The sequence below is a fragment of the Diorhabda carinulata genome, chromosome 7, assembly GCF_026250575.1.
Source record: "Diorhabda carinulata isolate Delta chromosome 7, icDioCari1.1, whole genome shotgun sequence".
NCBI lineage: Eukaryota > Metazoa > Arthropoda > Insecta > Coleoptera > Chrysomelidae > Diorhabda > Diorhabda carinulata.
The window spans coordinates 12745193-12763950 of record NC_079466.1 but is presented as its reverse complement, the minus strand read 5'-3'; the positions used below and the strand labels follow the sequence as shown (position 1 = coordinate 12763950).

General features: G+C 28.5%; 1 protein-coding gene across 10 annotated transcripts in view; it reads left to right on the top strand.

Annotated features, from left to right (window-relative positions):
• The window catches only part of LOC130896251 (long-chain-fatty-acid--CoA ligase 6), a 29989-nt gene that overhangs the window by 9094 nt on the left and 2137 nt on the right, over window positions 1–18758 (top strand). For 3 of the 10 annotated variants that reach the window (XM_057804203.1, XM_057804204.1, XM_057804205.1), the window contains exons 2-10: window positions 4984–5147; window positions 9536–9659; window positions 13362–13631; window positions 15078–15277; window positions 15345–15545; window positions 16873–17090; window positions 17232–17382; window positions 17486–17764; window positions 18558–18701. In XM_057804203.1, the coding sequence (XP_057660186.1) occupies window positions 4984–5147; window positions 9536–9659; window positions 13362–13631; window positions 15078–15277; window positions 15345–15545; window positions 16873–17090; window positions 17232–17382; window positions 17486–17764; window positions 18558–18701 (1751 nt within the window). Of the gene's footprint in view, window positions 1–3319; window positions 3339–4983; window positions 5148–7729; window positions 8036–9280; window positions 9428–9535; window positions 9660–13361; window positions 13632–15077; window positions 15278–15344; window positions 15546–16872; window positions 17091–17231; window positions 17383–17485; window positions 17765–18557; window positions 18702–18758 lie in introns of those variants that run through there. The other 7 variants (XM_057804206.1, XM_057804211.1, XM_057804208.1 and 4 more) reach the window with 7 other exon arrangements.

The following is an 18758-nucleotide window of genomic DNA, read 5'->3' as shown; positions in this document are numbered from 1 at the left end:
ATGGTACCGTTTAACTGTTTGTACCATTTACCCATTTACGTTCTGAATGGTCCACGAAGAGTCACACATCCACCGAACTCGGTACTTACAACACAAAATTCGCTCCAATTCTTTTATGTTTTCGCGTTAGTGTCTATCGTCACTTTTGTAAAGACATTTTTCATATACAGAATGTGGAAAGGAAAGTGATTTTTGAGCGTTTACTTATTTTTTCTTTTTTCTTTTCGTATTTAATGATGGAATATTACGCCAAAAAGTGTTTGAAGACAAGTAAGATCGTCAAAGAGAGGACTTGCAATAAAAAATTTAAGGACGACAAAAGGAGTTACAAGAATAAATGGAGAAATCGTGAGTTTTTTATACAGAATATCACGTTAATTTGATACTTTGTAAATGAGTGTGCGAAATTTTTTTGATTTATGAAATTCGGACTTTTTTTATAGGATAAATTAATTATATTCACATTTGAAACCGAAATTTTAAAAATTTTAATATGTCAAAATCTGAATTAATACAATTTTATAAAGCAAACAAAATTTAAATAGTTTTAAAAAAGAAAAACAAAATTTGATCGATTTTAAAAAGTTGAAACACAAATTCAAAAATTTTAAAGAGAGAAAAACGGAATTCGAACAAATTTAAAAAGCTAGAAACAAAATTTTTGCAATAAAGCGATAAACAAAAATTCAAACAACAATTTCAAGAAACAAACAACAAAATTTAAACAATTTTAAAAAGGAAAGAACAGAATTCAAACAATTTTAAAAAGGAAAGAACAAAATTCAAAAAATTTTAAAAAGAAAACAACAAAATTTAAACAAGTTCAGAAGGAAAGAACAAAATTCAAACAAATTTAAGAAGCAAACAACAAAATTTCAACAATTTTAGGAAGGAAAGAACAAAATTCAAACAATTTTAGGAAGGAAAGAACAAAATTCAAACAATTTTAAGAAGGAAAGAACTAAATTCAAACAATTTTAAGAAGCAAACAACAAAATTCAAAATTTAAACAATTTTAAAAAGCTCCATCGCAAAGTTAAGCAATTTTGAAAAGTAAACAACATAATTTGAACAATTTTTTTGAAGCAAAAAACAAAATTTTAATAAGTAACAACAGAATTAAACAATTTAAAAAATGAAAAATAAAAATTAAACAATTTTTACAAGCAAACAACCAAATTTCAATAAGCGGAAAACAAAATTTCAATAATTTCGAAAAATAAACAACAAAATTGTAACAAATTCCTCAAAATTCAAACAATAAAAAAAATCTTGACAGCTGAAAAAGGAAACGGAAAAGTGAATAAGTGGAGTAAAAGAAATAAAAACAGTGAACGAAAACACGAAAAATTTAATCCTTAACAACGTGAAAAAACAAAAAAAGAATCCAAAATTAAAACAAAATTTTAGCAATGAAAAAACACTTTGAAAATGAACAAAACAAAAACTTCATAGTAAATAAAATGAAAATAAATGAATAGTAAACAAAAATAACAGAATTTCGATATCTTAAGCAAACAAAAAGAAACTAAACAACTGAAAAAGCAAAAAACAAAATTTTTATAATGAAAAATGATAAGATATGAATGAGAACAACAAAAAACAAACTTTTGCGAAAAACAATTGAAAACGCAGAGAAACAAAATCAAAACAAAATGAAAAAGCAAAAAACTAGATCTGAATAAGTAAAATCCAAGCAATTCATAAATTCAAACTAAAAAATAAGGAATATTAACCGTTGAATGGAGTAAACACAAAGAAAAATGTTGAAAATTTAAAAAGTTAATGGAAAATATACAAATGAGAAACAAAAAATTAACAAAATGACAATTAAAAATAAAAAAAATCTCTAAACAATTGAGAAAAACAAAAAAAGAATCTAAACAACTGAAAAAAGCAAAAAACCGAATCTAAACAATTGAAAAAAGCAAAAAAACGAAACTAAACAATTGAAAAAAGCAAAAAACCGAATCTAAATAATTGAAAAAAGCGAAAAACCGAATCTAAATAATTAAAAAATGCAAAACAAATTTATCTCAACAATTGAAAAAAGCCAAAAACCGAATCTAAACAATTGAAAAAAGCAAAAAAACGAAACTAAACAATTTAAAAAAGCAAAAAAACGAAACTAAACAATTGAAAAAAGCAAAAAACCGAATCTAAATAATTGAAAAAAGCGAAAAACCGAATCTAAATAATTAAAAAATGCAAAACAAATTTATCTCAACAATTGAAAAAAGCCAAAAACCGAATCTAAACAATTGAAAAAAGCAAAAAAACGAAACTAAACAATTTAAAAAAGCAAAAAAACGAATCTAAGCAATTGAAAAAAGCAAAAAACCGAATCTAAATAATTGAAAAATGCAAAAAAATTTTATCTGAACAATTGAAAAAAGCAAAAAACCGAATCTAAACAATTGAGAAAAACAAAAAAACGAATCTAAACAACTGAAAAAAGGAAAAAATCGAATCTAAACAATTGAAAAAAGCAAAAAACCGAATCTGAATAATTGAAAAATGCAAAAAAATCGAATATACACAATTAAAAAAAGCAAAAAACCGAATCTAAACAATGGAAAAAAGCAAAAAACATATATTACTTAAAATTGAAAAAATTAATGAAAAATAAACAAATGAGAAACAAAAAAAACAAAATGACAATTAAAAATAAGAAAAAAAACACGAAAAAAATTAGAAAATCTCAAGCAAAATGGTAACAAAATAAAACATACAAAAAGTATAGAAATCCGAAACAAAAATATATGAACAACAGCAAAAACAACTTTTAACTATTAAAAAAAAAGACGTGGAAAATGAAAAAATGAGACCTAGACAACTGCAATGAAAAATAAACAAAAAATAAAATTATGAATATCGACAAAACGCAAAAAAACAAATGAGAACGAACAATAAAATTAAAACAATAAAAAAATAAAACAAAACATTTTCCAACAAAATTAGTCATTTAAAAACAAGAAAAAAAAAACGAAACATTTAAATGAACTACAACGAATAATAAAATTTTATAGTCCAATAAAAAAGCGTCTGCTACGATGCTACAAAACCTCGTTAATCACCCCGGACAATTCTCACGATACCAAAACACAACCCCCAACATTCATCTCCTATTTTTTTTTTTTTTCATTTCAATACGTTAACAAAAAATTAATTTCGTTACGTAAAACCATAAAACCAAAATTTAAGGCTCCCGATATTTCCGCACGTGTCTAAAAATACCTCGCACTCCGATCTAAAATTATATAAGTGTTTATGGTGGATCCACGAGTTTCTATTATTGAATTGTTGACTTATTCCAGTCGAAAAAAATAATATATATTGTAAGTTCTTTGTTTTACTAATATATTTATCGATTGAATTATTTATTTTGAACAACTGTCGAGTGAAATCATATCTGATATATCATATTTTTAGAACGTTACGTCGTTGAAGGAATACGAAATGTCGTTATTGAATTGGTTGAAATGAGAAACGCGCATGCGCTAAAGAAACGGCTTCAGTATCTATGATATAAGTGTGATTTTATCTATTACGAATATAGTTTTCATATTATTATAAATTTTTGGTTACTTATAGGCCGAGTCCAGCTCTGTATATCCGCCTAATTATAGTCCGGTCAATATTTTCCTTATTATAATGTTTTTGGTTATCAATAAATTGACTTGAAAAGTAAAAAATAGAATTCAAGCAATTACAAGGATCAAAAAATAACATTTGCGCAATTCCAAAAGCAAAAAAGCAAAATTTGAACAATTTTAAGATGAGAAGAAAAAAATTTAAGCTATGCGAAAAGCAAAAAACAACATTTTAATAATTTTGAAAAACACAAAAACAAAATTAGCATTTCTAAAAACAAAAACCAAATACAACAATCTTACGAAACAAAATACCAAATTTAAACAATTTTAAAAGCAAAAAACAAAATTTAAGCAATTTTAAGAAGTAAACAATAAAATTTAAACAATTTTACAAAGTGAACAACAAAATTTGAACAATTTTAAGAAACGACAAACAAAATTTTAACAATTTTAAGACACGACAAACAAAATTTTGGCAATCCAAAAAGCAAAAAACCAAATTCAAACAATTCTGAAAAGTAAACAACAAAATTTAAACAATTTTACAAGGCAAAAAACAAAATTTAAGCAATTCCAGAAACAAAAACTAAATTTAAACAATTTTAAGACGCGATAAACAAAATTTAAGCAATGAAAAAAGGAAAAAACAAAATTAAAACAGTTTTGAAAAGTAAACAACAAAATTTAAACAATTTTAAGAGGCAAAAAACAAAATTTAAGCAGTTCAAACGAAAAACGAATTTTGAACAAATTTAAGAACAAAATTCAAATAATTTTAAAAAGCAAACAACAAAAATTGAACAATTTTAGGAAGCCAAAAATGGAATTCAAACAATTCAAAAAACCAAAAGCAAAATATAAACAAATTTTTGGAGAAACCAACAAAATTTGATCAATTCTGAAAAAAAAACCAAATTAAAACAATTACAAAAAGCAAACAACAAAATTTAAACAATTTTATAAAGCAAAACACATAATTGTGTGGAAAACAAAAATTAAAAAAGCAAAAAAAAAGAAATCTAAACAATGTGAAAACGCAAACACAAAATTTAAACAAATTTTTAAAGCCAAAATAACGACATTTAAACAATCCACAAAGAAAAAAACATAATTTGAACAATTTTGAAAAGCAAAAAACAAACAACAACAACAAAACAAAAAACTCCACTCCAAATCCAAGTCCAACTCTGATCTTATCGAATCAGATGAATTATAGTCCAGTCAATATTTTTAAAAACAATCCTAGTACTTACGTATTTTCATTATTAAAAACTTTTCGATTACTGTTTGACTGAGTCCGACTCTAATTTTATTGAATTATAATTATAGTCCAGTCAATATTTTTCAAAACTAGATTTTTATAATCAAAACATGTTTTTATTTTCAGTCGATAACATGGAAAGATGTCTGCTCTACATAGGCGGGGGGGCTGGAGCTTTGGCTCTAACAGGGGTGGCTGCAGCTTCAGCGTATTATCTAGCAAAAGGCTCAAATCCAGTCCCACAGAGACCATTGTTCCCTTTAGAAGCTCAATGTATAGAAGAAGAAGAAGTAAGTATATAAAAACCAAAGACTGAATCTATTCCTCAAAATTCATCATATTATTTTGATTAGAAACTGGTCTATTATTGATAAAAGGATTAATTTATTCATTGTCAACAGTAGAGACCTTGAAATATATCCGCGATACATCACGTGACCCTCTGAATTAATGCCAACAGTTTATAACGAGTTCAATTTTATTATTCCTATGAATCAATTCAAAGTTTACTGTTAAGAATAATTAGATTTAACTAATCGAAACGTAAAAAAATGCACGTATTTATGACGTAGAATGAGCTCTAGACAGGACAGTATTTCGAAAATAATCAAATATTTAATAGAAAAGAAAATAAAACGTTCCTCAATCTGTAAATTCAAAAATTAAAAATCTTTTGTAACGTTCAAGGTATTTATGTGGCTAAGTGCTACTACATAAGCTTGTCCAGTAGCAAACACGAGATATAATAATATACTAAACCGTGAATTTAGTTGTCAGTCGATGTATCACGCACAATAACGATTTTCAATAATAGAATTCGATTCCCAAGCAACGTATTCACAGTAAAATCGTCAGTCATGATGCATCTGACAAAGACTGTGGTGCATTTCCATTAAATTAGTGTATTTTAAACATTTTTATATGCTAAAAAACTAATTCAAAGATTCCACACAACAGTTGATCAATGGAAATCGAAATATGTATATTCTTTAAGGCTAAATGCTACTACATGAGTTTGTCCACTAGAAAAATGACGCTGAAATAACATAATAGACCGTGCATTTTGTATTCAGTCGATCTTTTACTCCGAATATCAGTTTTTAATAGTAGAAAATGAAGAAGAATCGTTAATAATGATGAATCTAATCCACGATTCTCAAAGTTTATGAAAAAATCAAACTAATCCCACGTCCTGAAATGGTAGAAAACCGAATTTAAATATTTCATCCACCAATTCACCAATGAAAATTGAGAAATGTATATCTTCCAAGGCTAAGTGCTACTACATAAGCTTGTCCAAATGAGTTCCACGTTTTGAAGTACTGAAAAAAAAACGATTTCAAATGTCCCATACATCAATTTATATATAATAATGAAAATCCAAAAATTGAAACAACGGTGTGTTCCATATGAAAAAAATAGTAATAACGCTATCATATAATGGTGGATTACCCTGTATATTACATTATAATTTAAAAAATACTAATTTTAACTTCAAAAAAATTGCCCCAATTTTTCTAATTTATCACTCATTTGAAATGACGTACTGTATATACACCATTCTGATAAAAACGAGTTGAATAAATAAAAATTTTTGAGACACCCAGTATATGGTTGAATAATGGATATTTGATGATTGTAATCAGCTTTTTTCGTACAAATAAAGCTTGAAACAGATAAGATATATATTTTTTGTTCATTGCTATTCAATAAGGATTTTTTTCTTTCTTAACGAACCACTACGAGTTAATTTATAAATCAAAGCAAATGAAACGGTATTTTGAATAGCAAAAAATAAACAAATAATCGGGATAGAAGGACGACGCACACGCAAACACAACACTTTCAAATTAAAATAGTTTCTAAACAAAATATTATTTGAAGTTCAAAAAAATGGTTTTAAATTTAATTCTATTTACACAAACAACATCTTATAAATGCGATCTAAATGAATTCATTATCGTATCTAACAAAATTTATTTATATACGAGGGGTCTACTATATTTTCTGTCATAAAAAATTAATATGTTTTAGGTTAGGTTAGGGTTCGTTTTCTTGATGGTTTTTTTGTAACTTGACGTAAAATTGATAAAAGATGAGGTAATGTCTGTTTGTTTGTAAATACTTGTCTTTCAAATACAGGGTGTTTCTTATAAAAGTTAATTAACCATTATTTTCATTCGCTCTTGTATATAACAATAAAAAAAAATAACTGTATACATTCAAATATAGGGAATTTTCAATGGTTGATTACGTCCTTGTAGGACATTTCTATATTATTATCTGAAAGGCCAGGGGCGGCTCATGGCCAATGGTTAACAATCCGTAATTTTCACAGGGACAACCTGTATAATCTAAATGTAGCAAAAATGAATTTTCTAATCGATTTTTTAACAAAAAAAATTTATTTAATTGGATAAAATTTATAGTTTACGAGATTTTTAGATCGTTATAAATATCGAGAAAACCGTTCGCCGTCAAGAAACATTCTGTAGAAAATTATCATAAATCGAAAATAATCACGATATTAGATAAGATTAGATAAGTTTTTTCAATGAAAACTACACAGCATCATTTTTACGTCATCTATTCGCCCCCGAATTTTTCGCAACGAGGACAACCTGTATAAAAAATTAGGTTTCTAAGAAAATGAGCTTCGATTTAAAATAAAATTTATTAAAATCGATGAAAGATTTCAAATAAAAATTAACTATAAACTTTAAAGTACACAAAATATTTATAACGATTATTGAACTACCCTGTATATAAAATATATCGTACTAACTAGTACCGTTTATTCAAAAATAAAACGAGATACCTTATTGGTTGGAAGCTTTCGAGAGTGTGGGCATAAAAAATTTTTGATAATGTAATTATTATGTACTTGGACGCGTCCAGTTGATTTTCTAGCGTCGCGACGATATACGTGACAAGAAAACGTTTCATATAAAATTAGTACGTTCGTCGATCGCAGTGTATAGTGTAAATTTTATTCAATAATTTTTATTGAGTGAACAAAATCGTATACAGTGTGTCCCAACATTGTTATTACCACATTTTTCACTTTAGTCCTTTTCGATTTATTTATTTATTTAGTCCTGTATTACATCCTGTCATAAATGCTATAGATTTTTCGATTTTCTTGGTTGACGTCCTTGAGGAAAATAATCAGTTTTTAGTTAATTTTTGTTTAACCTATGAGTCCTTCATCCTTTAACTTCTCGTTAATTATCTTTACAATTTTTATCAAAAAAATTCATATTAAATTTCGAAATTTGAACATTTGAAAAGAATCGTTAGTCACTGGTGTCTAAATCTGGTTTATATAGTTAATTGGGTACATCCTCAATTTTCATATATTCGTAAAATGGCGCGTTTTGGTAATTTTTCGAAAATATTCATACCTATTTCGAAATTAGAAGGTTTAAAAAGAATCGTTAGTCACTGGTGGCTAAATCTGGTTTATATAGTGGATTCTGTACATCCTCGATTTATATATATTTGTAAAATGACGTGTTTTGTTAATTTTTCGAAAAAATAATTCATGATGAATTTCGAAATTTGAAGGTTTAATATCAATCGTTAGTCACTGGTGACTAAATCTGGTTTATATAGTGGATTAGGTACATCCTCAGTTTTCTTATATTCGTAAAATGGCGCGTTTTGGTAATTTTTCGAATAAATTCATGATAAATTTCGAAATTTGAAGGTTTAAAAAGAGTCGTTAGTCACTGGTGACTAAATCTGGATTATATAGTGGATTCGGTACTTCCTCAATTTTCATATACTCTTAAAATAGCGTGTTTTGGTAATTTTTAGAATAAATTCATGATAAATTTCGAAATTTGAAGGTTTAAAAAGAATCGTTAGTCACTGGTGACTAAATCTGGATTATATAGTGGATTCAGTACATCCTCAATTTTCATATACTCCTAAAATGGCGTGTTTTGGTAATTTTTCGAACAAAATCATAACAAATCTCAAAATTTGATGGTTTAAAAAGAATCCTTAGTCACTGGTGATTAAATCTGGTTTATATAGTGGATTCGGTACATCCTCAATTTTTATATTCATAAAATGACGTTTCGTCTTCGTACTTTTCTCTTTCTCTATACTTACATAACCTCTAAACTAATCGAAAAGTGACATTTCAATTACATAACCTCGAAATTAATCCGAAATTTAAGTTAATTCAATTATTATAAAAGAAAATATTTTCTGGTTACGAATTTTCTGGCGCAATTTCAACTTCGTCATCTTTATATTTATATAACATAAGATGATGAATATTTTCAATTCATTAACGTACAGGGTGCGTCGTAAAATTTGTTACTACCAATCAAATAAGTCGTTAATTTTTGTTGAAACACATTGTATATGAGTTTTTTGATATTTACTTTCGTTTTATGATTTTTTTCTGAAGAATTTGATCGCTTCGGGATAAAATAAATTGAAAATGGATATTTGAAATTGTTTTATTAAAATGTGCGGATGTTGCGGATGTAAAACTGTCCCCCCTATAAGCGCTCCAATCAATTTAAACAACCAATCAGATACATACAATTACGCGGTGAGTGTATTTTATAAAAAAAAACTTTAAAAACTACTTTATCCTCGCCCTTTTTTCATTGGTTGTTCATAACCTCAATTTGAATCGAATTTATTTATTTTTTTTTAGGGTCCGGATGTAATAAGAGTTTCCAGATTTTTCAATCAAGCGAAAGAAGGTAAATTCATCAGTTACGTTTATTCGGATGCCAAAACTCTTTACGAATCCTTCAGAAGAGGAGCCAAAGTATCAAGTAAGTTATTAACAAATTTGGTCCTTCGAGCCGGATATTTTCCGAACCCAAACACATATGATTTTTTTCTAAAGTTAACAAAACAATTTTTCCAAATCTGGGACAAGAAAATAATCACAAGGGAATAAATCTGGTGATTAGGATGAATTGCAAAAAATTTCCGTTAAATTTCTTTTAAATATAAAAAGACATTAAATAATCGTGACTATTCATTAGAAAATAATTTTGGTTTAACGACAACTATGTATATATACGAGGTACGATCGAATTTTAATAACTCGCGTGGACGAATTTAATAAAAAAATGTTGAAAAATCCAGTTTTTTATAATTTTTATGTTATCCCATAGGAAAGTAAAGAAAAATCTCGCTACTTTAAATATAAAATAGATTAACATTAAAATGTCTAGGTCATTATTTCGTCACAAGAAGCTCGAGTGTGTTTACAAATTATTCGAGGACGTTGGGGAGCACACGATCCGATATTTTTAAACTGAATTTCATTTGGAAAGATGTCACTTAAAATTTTACCGTCGAGTTCATCTAAACGTTACGTATAACGCGAGATGTTTGGCGCCTACACTGAAGTGTCAACTACTGCGTATTGGAAATCGCTTAAATTCTCTTAAATCATCGAATTAGTGATTAATTTTATTGTTATGAATTTAATTGGATTTACTTTTACGATATTATAATGTTTTGCGGGATTATAAACTGTTTTCTTGAAGTTTAAATAGGTTTCGAATTATTATCTGCCCTTTTCGTAGAATTTTATAACTTAAATAGTATTTTCTATACAGTTTTAAAACATTTCCGACTATTATCTGCACTTTTTATGAAGTTCTACAATGATTAAGACGATTATTTGCACTTCTCATAACGTTTTACAACATTTTTGACGATTATCTGCATTTTATATTGATTCTTACAATTCTTAGGACGATTATCTGCACTTTTTATGAAGTTCTACAATTCTTAGGACGATTATCTGCAGTTTCTATGAAGTACTATAATGTTTAAGACGATTATCTGCACTTCTCATAACGTTTTACAATATTTTTTACGATTATCTGCATTTTATATTGATTCTTACAATTCTTAGGACGATTATCTGCACTTTTTATGAAGTTCTACAATTCTTAGAACGATTATCTGCAGTTTCTATGAAGTTCTACAATGTATGAGACGATTATCTGCACTCTCTTTGAAGTTCTACAATGTTTAAAACTATTATCTGTACTTCTCATAACATTTTATAACATTTTTAAAGATTATCTGTACTTTATACTGAATATTAACATTCTTAGGACGATTATCTGCACTTTTTATGAAGTTCTACAATTCTTAGGACGATTATCTGCACTTTCTATGAAGTACTATAATGTTTAAGACGATTATTTGCACTTCTCATAACAATTCTTAGGACGATTATCTGCAGTTTCTATGAAGTTCTACAATGTATGAGACGATTATCTGCACTCTCTTTGAAGTTCTACAATGTTTAAAAGTATTATCTGTACTTCTCATAACATTTTATAACATTTTTGAAGATTATCTGTACTTTATATTGAATATTAACATTATTAGGACGATTATCTGCACTTTTTATGAAGTTCTACAATTCTTAGGACGATTATCTGCAGTTTCTATGAAGTACTATAATGTTTAAGACGATTATCTGCACTTCTCATAACGTTTTACAACATTTTTGACGATTATCGGCACTTAATATTGAATCTTACAATTCTTAGGACGATTATCTGCACTTTTTACGAAGTTCTACAATTCTTAGGACGATTATCTGCAGTTTCTATGGAGTTCTACAATGTTTAAGATGATTATTTGCACTTCTCATAACAATTTACAATATTTTTGACGATTATCGGTACTTAATATTGAATCTTACAATTCTTAGGACGATTATCTGCACTTTCTATGAAGTTCTACGATTCTTAGGACGATTATCTGCAGTTTCTATGAAGTTCTACAATGTATGAGACGATTATCTGCACTCTCTTTGAAGTTCTACAATGTTTAAAACTAATATCTGTACTTTCTTTGAAGTTCTACAATGTTTAAGACGATTATATACACTACTCATATCGTTTTACAACATTTTTGATAATTATCTACACTTTATATTGAATTTCACAATTCTTAGGACGATTATATGGACTTTATATGAAGTCTTGGACGATTATCTACGCTTTCTATGAAGTTATACAATATTTAAGACGATAATCTCACTTTCTACGAAATTTGAGACGATTATCCGCACTTTCTATAAAGTTATACTATAATCAAAACGATTATCTGCACTTTTCATAACGTTTCACAACTCTTTCACTGATTGTCTGCACTTTCTATTGAATTTCACAATTCTTAGGACGATTATCTGCACTTTCTACAATGTTTAAGAAGATTATATGAACTACTCACAAGGTTTTACAATATTTTTGACGATTATACGCACTTTTTATAGAATTCCACAATTCTTATGACGATTATCTTCACTATCTATTAAGTTCAAGACGATTATATGCAGTTTCTAAGATGTTCTACAATGTTTAAGGCGATTATCTGCACTTATCAAAACGTTTTACAACATTTTTGACGATTATCTGCACTTTATATAAAATTTTACAATTCTTGAGGCGGTTTTCTGAAGTTTCTTCGAAATTTATAATTTTTATGACGATCATCTGCATATTTAGTTCCAAAATTTGTAAACCACATATTGTTTTATATAGGATTTTAGAGTTTAAAAGAATTACAGTTTAATAATGCTCCTAGATGATTATATGCTATTTCTATACAGTTTTACAACGTATTGACGATTATCTGCACTTTGTAGATAGTTCTACAACGTTTTCTGCGATAATCTTCACTTTAAAATTTCTAGGAATCATCTGTACTTTCAATGCAATTTTACAATGCACAAATCATCTGTATTATGTTTTGCCACGCTCTTTGTTGATTATCTGCTCTATCTATACATCTTTAAAATGTATTGACGATTATTTGCACTTTCTAGACAGTTTTACAATGTCTTAGGCGATAATATTCACTGTAGAATTTATGAAAATCATCTGTATTAAGTTTTGCAACGCTCCTCGTCGATTAATGCTCTTTCTATACAGTTTTATACATTTCTGACGATAATCTGCGCTTTCCATCTAATTTTGTAGCGTAATTAGTGATTTAAACTTTTTTCTGCGCCTTATTTTAACGTTCAAAAGAATTATCTCAAATTTATTCATGTTTTGCCCTAGTAATACTTTTATCTTCAATCTCCTTATAATTTTATAGAATAATTTAACTATCACTATCGTTTTTCATACACATTTTCGACATAAAATTCGATAACTTTTCTTAACGTAATTAAAAATATTGAGGGGCACGATTTGAACATCTGGCCGACTCCTGAGCAATAAATAAAATTATTTTTATTGCGGTTTTATCGTCATAATTATCTTTATCTTTTATTTCACCGAAGCTGTCGATAAAACAACTTTTATAACAATGTGTTTCGACGAATTTTTCGATTTACTTTTATTTAGAGTTGGCAACATCGCATTTAATATATTTTTCGTTATTTGGCGATATAATCACGTAAACTAGTCATTTTTATACCAAATTACGGCGTTGCTAAATTAGATATGAGTAAAAACATGTTCTTGAGTAATTTTTTTTTTCGATTTCAGATAACGGTCCGTGTTTGGGTTGGAGAGAATCGTATACCAAGCCATATCAATGGGTTAATTACAATGAAGCTTTGCTGAGAGCGAAAAATTTCGGTTCCGGTTTGGTGGCAAGCGGTTTACCGCCGGGGCAAAGCACCATCATAGGAATATATTCACAAAATTCACCAGAATGGATATTAACTGAGCAAGCTGTGTACTGCTATAGCATGGTATTAGTACCGCTGTATGATACTTTAGGCCCGGAGGCTTGCGCTTTCATAATCAAACAAGGTAAATTTTGATAAATGTGAAAAAAAACTTTGATTCTAACAATGATTCCAATATACCATAGAGTTTCACAATGTTTCTGACGATCATCTGCACTTTATTCACAAGTTTACAATGTTTCTGGCGATGATCTGCACTTTATTCACAAGTTTACAATGTATCTGACGATCATCTGCATTTCATTTACAAATTTACATTGTTTCTGACGATTATCTGTACCTTATTCACAAGTTTACAATGTTTCTGACGATTATCTGCACTTTAGTCACAAGTTTACAATGTTTCTGACGTTTATCTGCACTTTATTCACAGGTTTACAATATTTCTGGCGATTATCTGCACTTTAGTCACAAGTTTACAATGTTTTTCACGATTATCTGTACTTTATTCACAAGTTTAGAATGTTTTTCTCGATTATCTGTACTTTATTCACAAGTTTACAATGTTTCTGATGATCATCTGCACTTTATTCACAAGTTTACAATGTTTCTGACGATCATCTGCATTTCATTCACAAGTTCATAATATTTCTAACGATTATCTGCACTTTAATTACAAGTTTACAATGTTTTTAAGGATTATCTGCACTTTATTAACAAGTTTGCAATGTTTCTGACGATTATCTGCACTTTAGTCACAAGTTTACAATGTTTCTGAAAATTATCTGCACTTTGTTCACAAGTCAAAATGTTTTTCACGATTATCTGCACTTTAAATAGAATTTCACAATGCTTATGGCGATTATCTACACTTTCTATAATGTTTTTTTGCGATTCTGACGATTATTTGCACTTTCCATATAGCTTTACAATGTTACTTATTATTATCTGCAATTTAATTACATGATCACAATGTTTCTGACGATTATCTGCACATATATAGAATTTTACAAAGTTTGGGACGATTATCGGCTTTTTTTATAAAAATTTTCGATGCTTCTGACGATTATCTGCACTTTATTTACAAGTTTATAATGTTTTTGACGATTATTTGCACTTTATTTACATATCTCCAATGTTTTTGACGAATATCTGCACTTTACATAGAATGTCATAATGTTCAGGGCGATTATCTGCACTGTTTATTTAATTTTACAATGTGTAGGGAGATTTTCGGCACTTTCTATAATGTTTTACGATGTTTCTGACGATTATCTGCATTCATTATAGAATTTTATAATGTTTAGGACGATTATCGACACTTTCTATAAAGTTTTATGATGTTTCTGATGATTATCTGCACTTTACGTAGTATTTTATAACGTTCAGTGTGATTATCTGCATTTTCTAAAAAGTTTTAGAATGATTCTGACGTTTATCTGTACACCTTCACAGATTCACAATGTTTTTAACGATTATCTGCACATTTTATAAGTTTACAATGTTTCTGAAGATTGCGCTTGAATTTTTGAGCCCATTCCAAATATAAGAAGAACCGTTTATTTTCCAGCTGAAATTTCTACTGTTATTTGTGATGACGACGCTAAATGCAATCTTCTATTAGAAAGATCGCCGAATTGTCTAAAAAAATTGATCGTAATGAGAGACGTAAGGGCCGCTACGAAGCAACGGGCCAAAAATCGGGGAGTGGAAATAATCAAATTCAACGACGTCGAAGATTTAGGAGCGAAAACAAATCATCCAGAAGTTGTGAGTATCATACCGAGCCTTCAAAATATTTCATACGGGTTAAATTGTTTGTTATTTATTTTTTCAGCCTCCGAAGCCCTCGGATCTAGCGACCATTTGTTATACGAGCGGAACGACGGGGAACCCGAAAGGGGTTATGTTGACTCACGAAAATATAGTGGCATCTATGAGCGCCGTCATTTTACAATTCGGAGATCATAAATTGAAAAATACCGATATTTTGATATCTTTTTTGCCTTTGGCGCATATGTTGGAAAGATGCTGTGAGGTAAGTACGGATTCGTTTCGATCTACTCACAAAAACTTGCAAAAAAATACACAAAAATCCAATTAAAATCGCTTGGAACATTGAAACTTATAAAATAATTGAATTCCTATTATCTTCATCGTATTTCGTCATATTTTTCGTTATATATATACCATTACCTCTATCGTTATCTATATCTACATCATTATCTTTATCGTTATCTCTATCATTATCTATATCTTATCAATATCTATATCTCTAACAGTATCTTTATCCTCGCATGAATCACTATCTTTATTTATGTCATTATCTATATCTCTATCAGCATCGGTATCGTTACATGTATCTATGACATTATCTTTATCTTTATCAGTAAATGAACTATCATTATCTTTGTCGTTATCAGTATCTAATCTCCGTCAGTATCTTTATCGGCGCATGTACTAACGTCTTTATCATTATCTTTGTCGTTATCTATATTTCTATCATTATCTATATATCTGTAATTATCTTTATCAGCACATGTACTATCATCTTCATCATTATCTATATTTCTATCATTATTTTTGTCATTATCTGTATCATTATCTTTGTCGTTATCGTTATCTATATCTCTGTCAGTATCTTTATCGTTATTTATGTTGTTATCTTTTTCATAAATGTAGCAAAATCCTTATGTCCTTCGACTTTTAATATCCTGATGATAAAATCTCGATAAAAAAATCATATTTTCTCTGTAAATTGTCTTGGAACAAAAATATCAAAAATTTTTAAAAATAATGAATTTATTAAATGACCGATCTTTAAAAGACATTATCTTCATGAGTATCATTATCTTTATGTTCAAATTTATCGTTATCTTTATTCGTATCATTATCTTTATCGTTATCTATATCTCTACAAATATCTTTATCGTTTTATGTATGTTTCTCTTCAATTATCGTTATTTCTATTTATCTCTTCCGTTATCGTTTTTTACCACTACCTACATCTTTACCATTTTGTGTATAATTTTGTTTATAAATATCTCTATTTCTTTCTTAACCTTCGCCCTTATCTTTATCTTTATTTTTATAGTTTTATATATCTTCATATTATCATTATCGTTTTATGTATCTTTTTATCTATAATTATCTTTATCGTTATCTATATTTCTATCTTTATCTTTGTCGTCATTTTCATCGTCATCGTAATTATCTTTATTTCTATTTTTATCTTTGTCGTTATCCATATTTCTATCTTTATCTTTGTCGTTATCTTCATCGTCATCGTAATTATCTTCATTTCTATGATTATCTTTGTTGGGGTATTTTTATCTTCGTCTGTTTTTTGTTATATATATTTATAGAACGCCATGTATTGCGTTGGAGGAGCTGTCGGTTTCTATCTAGGCGACATCAGGAGATTATCTGACGACATGAAAGCCTTAAAGCCGACGGTAACGCCCGCAGTTCCGAGATTATTAAACAGAATATACGATAAAGTACAAGCCGATATTAATTCCAGTTGCGTCAAAAAGGCTCTATTCAATATGGCACTCAGCGCCAAAGAAAAGGAACTCAAAAGGTTCGTTACGACATTTTTTGTTATAATTATTAGTGTATATGTATAGTTTTAATTCGACTGTTTTTGTTTTACCGATAATGTAACTGATTAATTTCCATTTTAGTTTGTTTTATTTTTTGATATTATTATATATTATTATAGGGGTGTGGTGAGGAAGAACAGTTTTTGGGACATGTTAGTGTTCCGGAAGGTTCAAGAGGGCATGGGGGGTCACTTGAGGTTGATGTTAGTCGGATCAGCCCCGTTAGCCGAGAACGTTCTTTCGTTTGTTAGATGTGCCTTAGGTTGCGTGGTGAGTAAATGATCAAATTTAACGTAAATTCGAGAAATTTCGTTTTCGTTTATGAATTATAGGTCTCTAAAAACTGATACTTTGTTTTATTTTACTTTAATAGGTGGTTGAAGGTTACGGTCAGACGGAATGTACAGCTCCGATCACTTTAACAATTCAAGGAGATCATACGCCGGGTCACGTGGGACCGCCTGTAGCTTGTTGCTGCGTCAAATTAGTAGACGTACCCGAAATGGAGTATTGGTCGCGTAATAATCAAGGCGAAGTTTGCGTTAAAGGCACTAACGTTTTTCAAGGTTATTACAAAGATCCCGAAAAAACAGAAGAAGTTATAGACGAAGCAGGATGGCACCATACCGGAGATATAGGAATGTGGTTACCAGTAAGTTTAATTACTTTATATGACACTAGCATTTCAATCAAAATACTAAAAATTATTGATTTTCCCTCGTATACACCGAATCATATATAGGAAGTCATCGAAATTATTGTAAATCTGACAACAGCGCGTTCAATATTAACATTGATAATATATAATCGAATCAAATTCAACAGAACAGTTTTTTAACTACCCTGTATATAGAAGTTTCCTAGTATTTGTTATAAAATCATTAATTGAGGGTTTTTTGAACAAATCTACATTTTGTTGATATCCCCTCGTATATAACAAATCATATATCAAAAGTGAAGGAAACTATTGAAGATGTGGCAACGTCACGTTCACTACTAACAACGACGCTATACAATCGAATCAAATTCAACAGTACATACAATTTTTAACTACCCTGTATATCAAAATTCTCTGATATTTGTTATTAAATCATTAAATAATTTTCTTAAAAAACTTTACATATTGTTGATATCCCCTCGTATATGACGAATCATATATCAAAAGTGAGGGAAATTATTAAAGATTTGGCAACGTCACGTCCACTATCAACAACGACTCTATACAATCGAATCAAATTTAACATTACATACAATTTTTTTAACTTCCTTGTACATAAAAATTCTCTAATATTTGTTGTTAAATCATTAATTAGTTTTTTTTTAATTTTACATATTGTTGATATCCCCTCGTATATAACGAATCATATATCAAAAGTGATGTCTACACTTCAATTTAATTCAAATAATTTAATTTCTTAATTCGTATCGTAATTTTTATTTTCTAGAATGGAACGTTAAAAATAATCGACAGAAGAAAACATATTTTCAAATTATCGCAAGGAGAATACATAGTACCAGAAAAAATTGAAAATATTTACATTCGTTCGCAATACGTTAGTCAAGTTTACATATATGGAGAATCATTAAAAGTAAGTTTACTGACATATGTACAAGTAGACACTCCCATTTCTACAACATAAGATAAT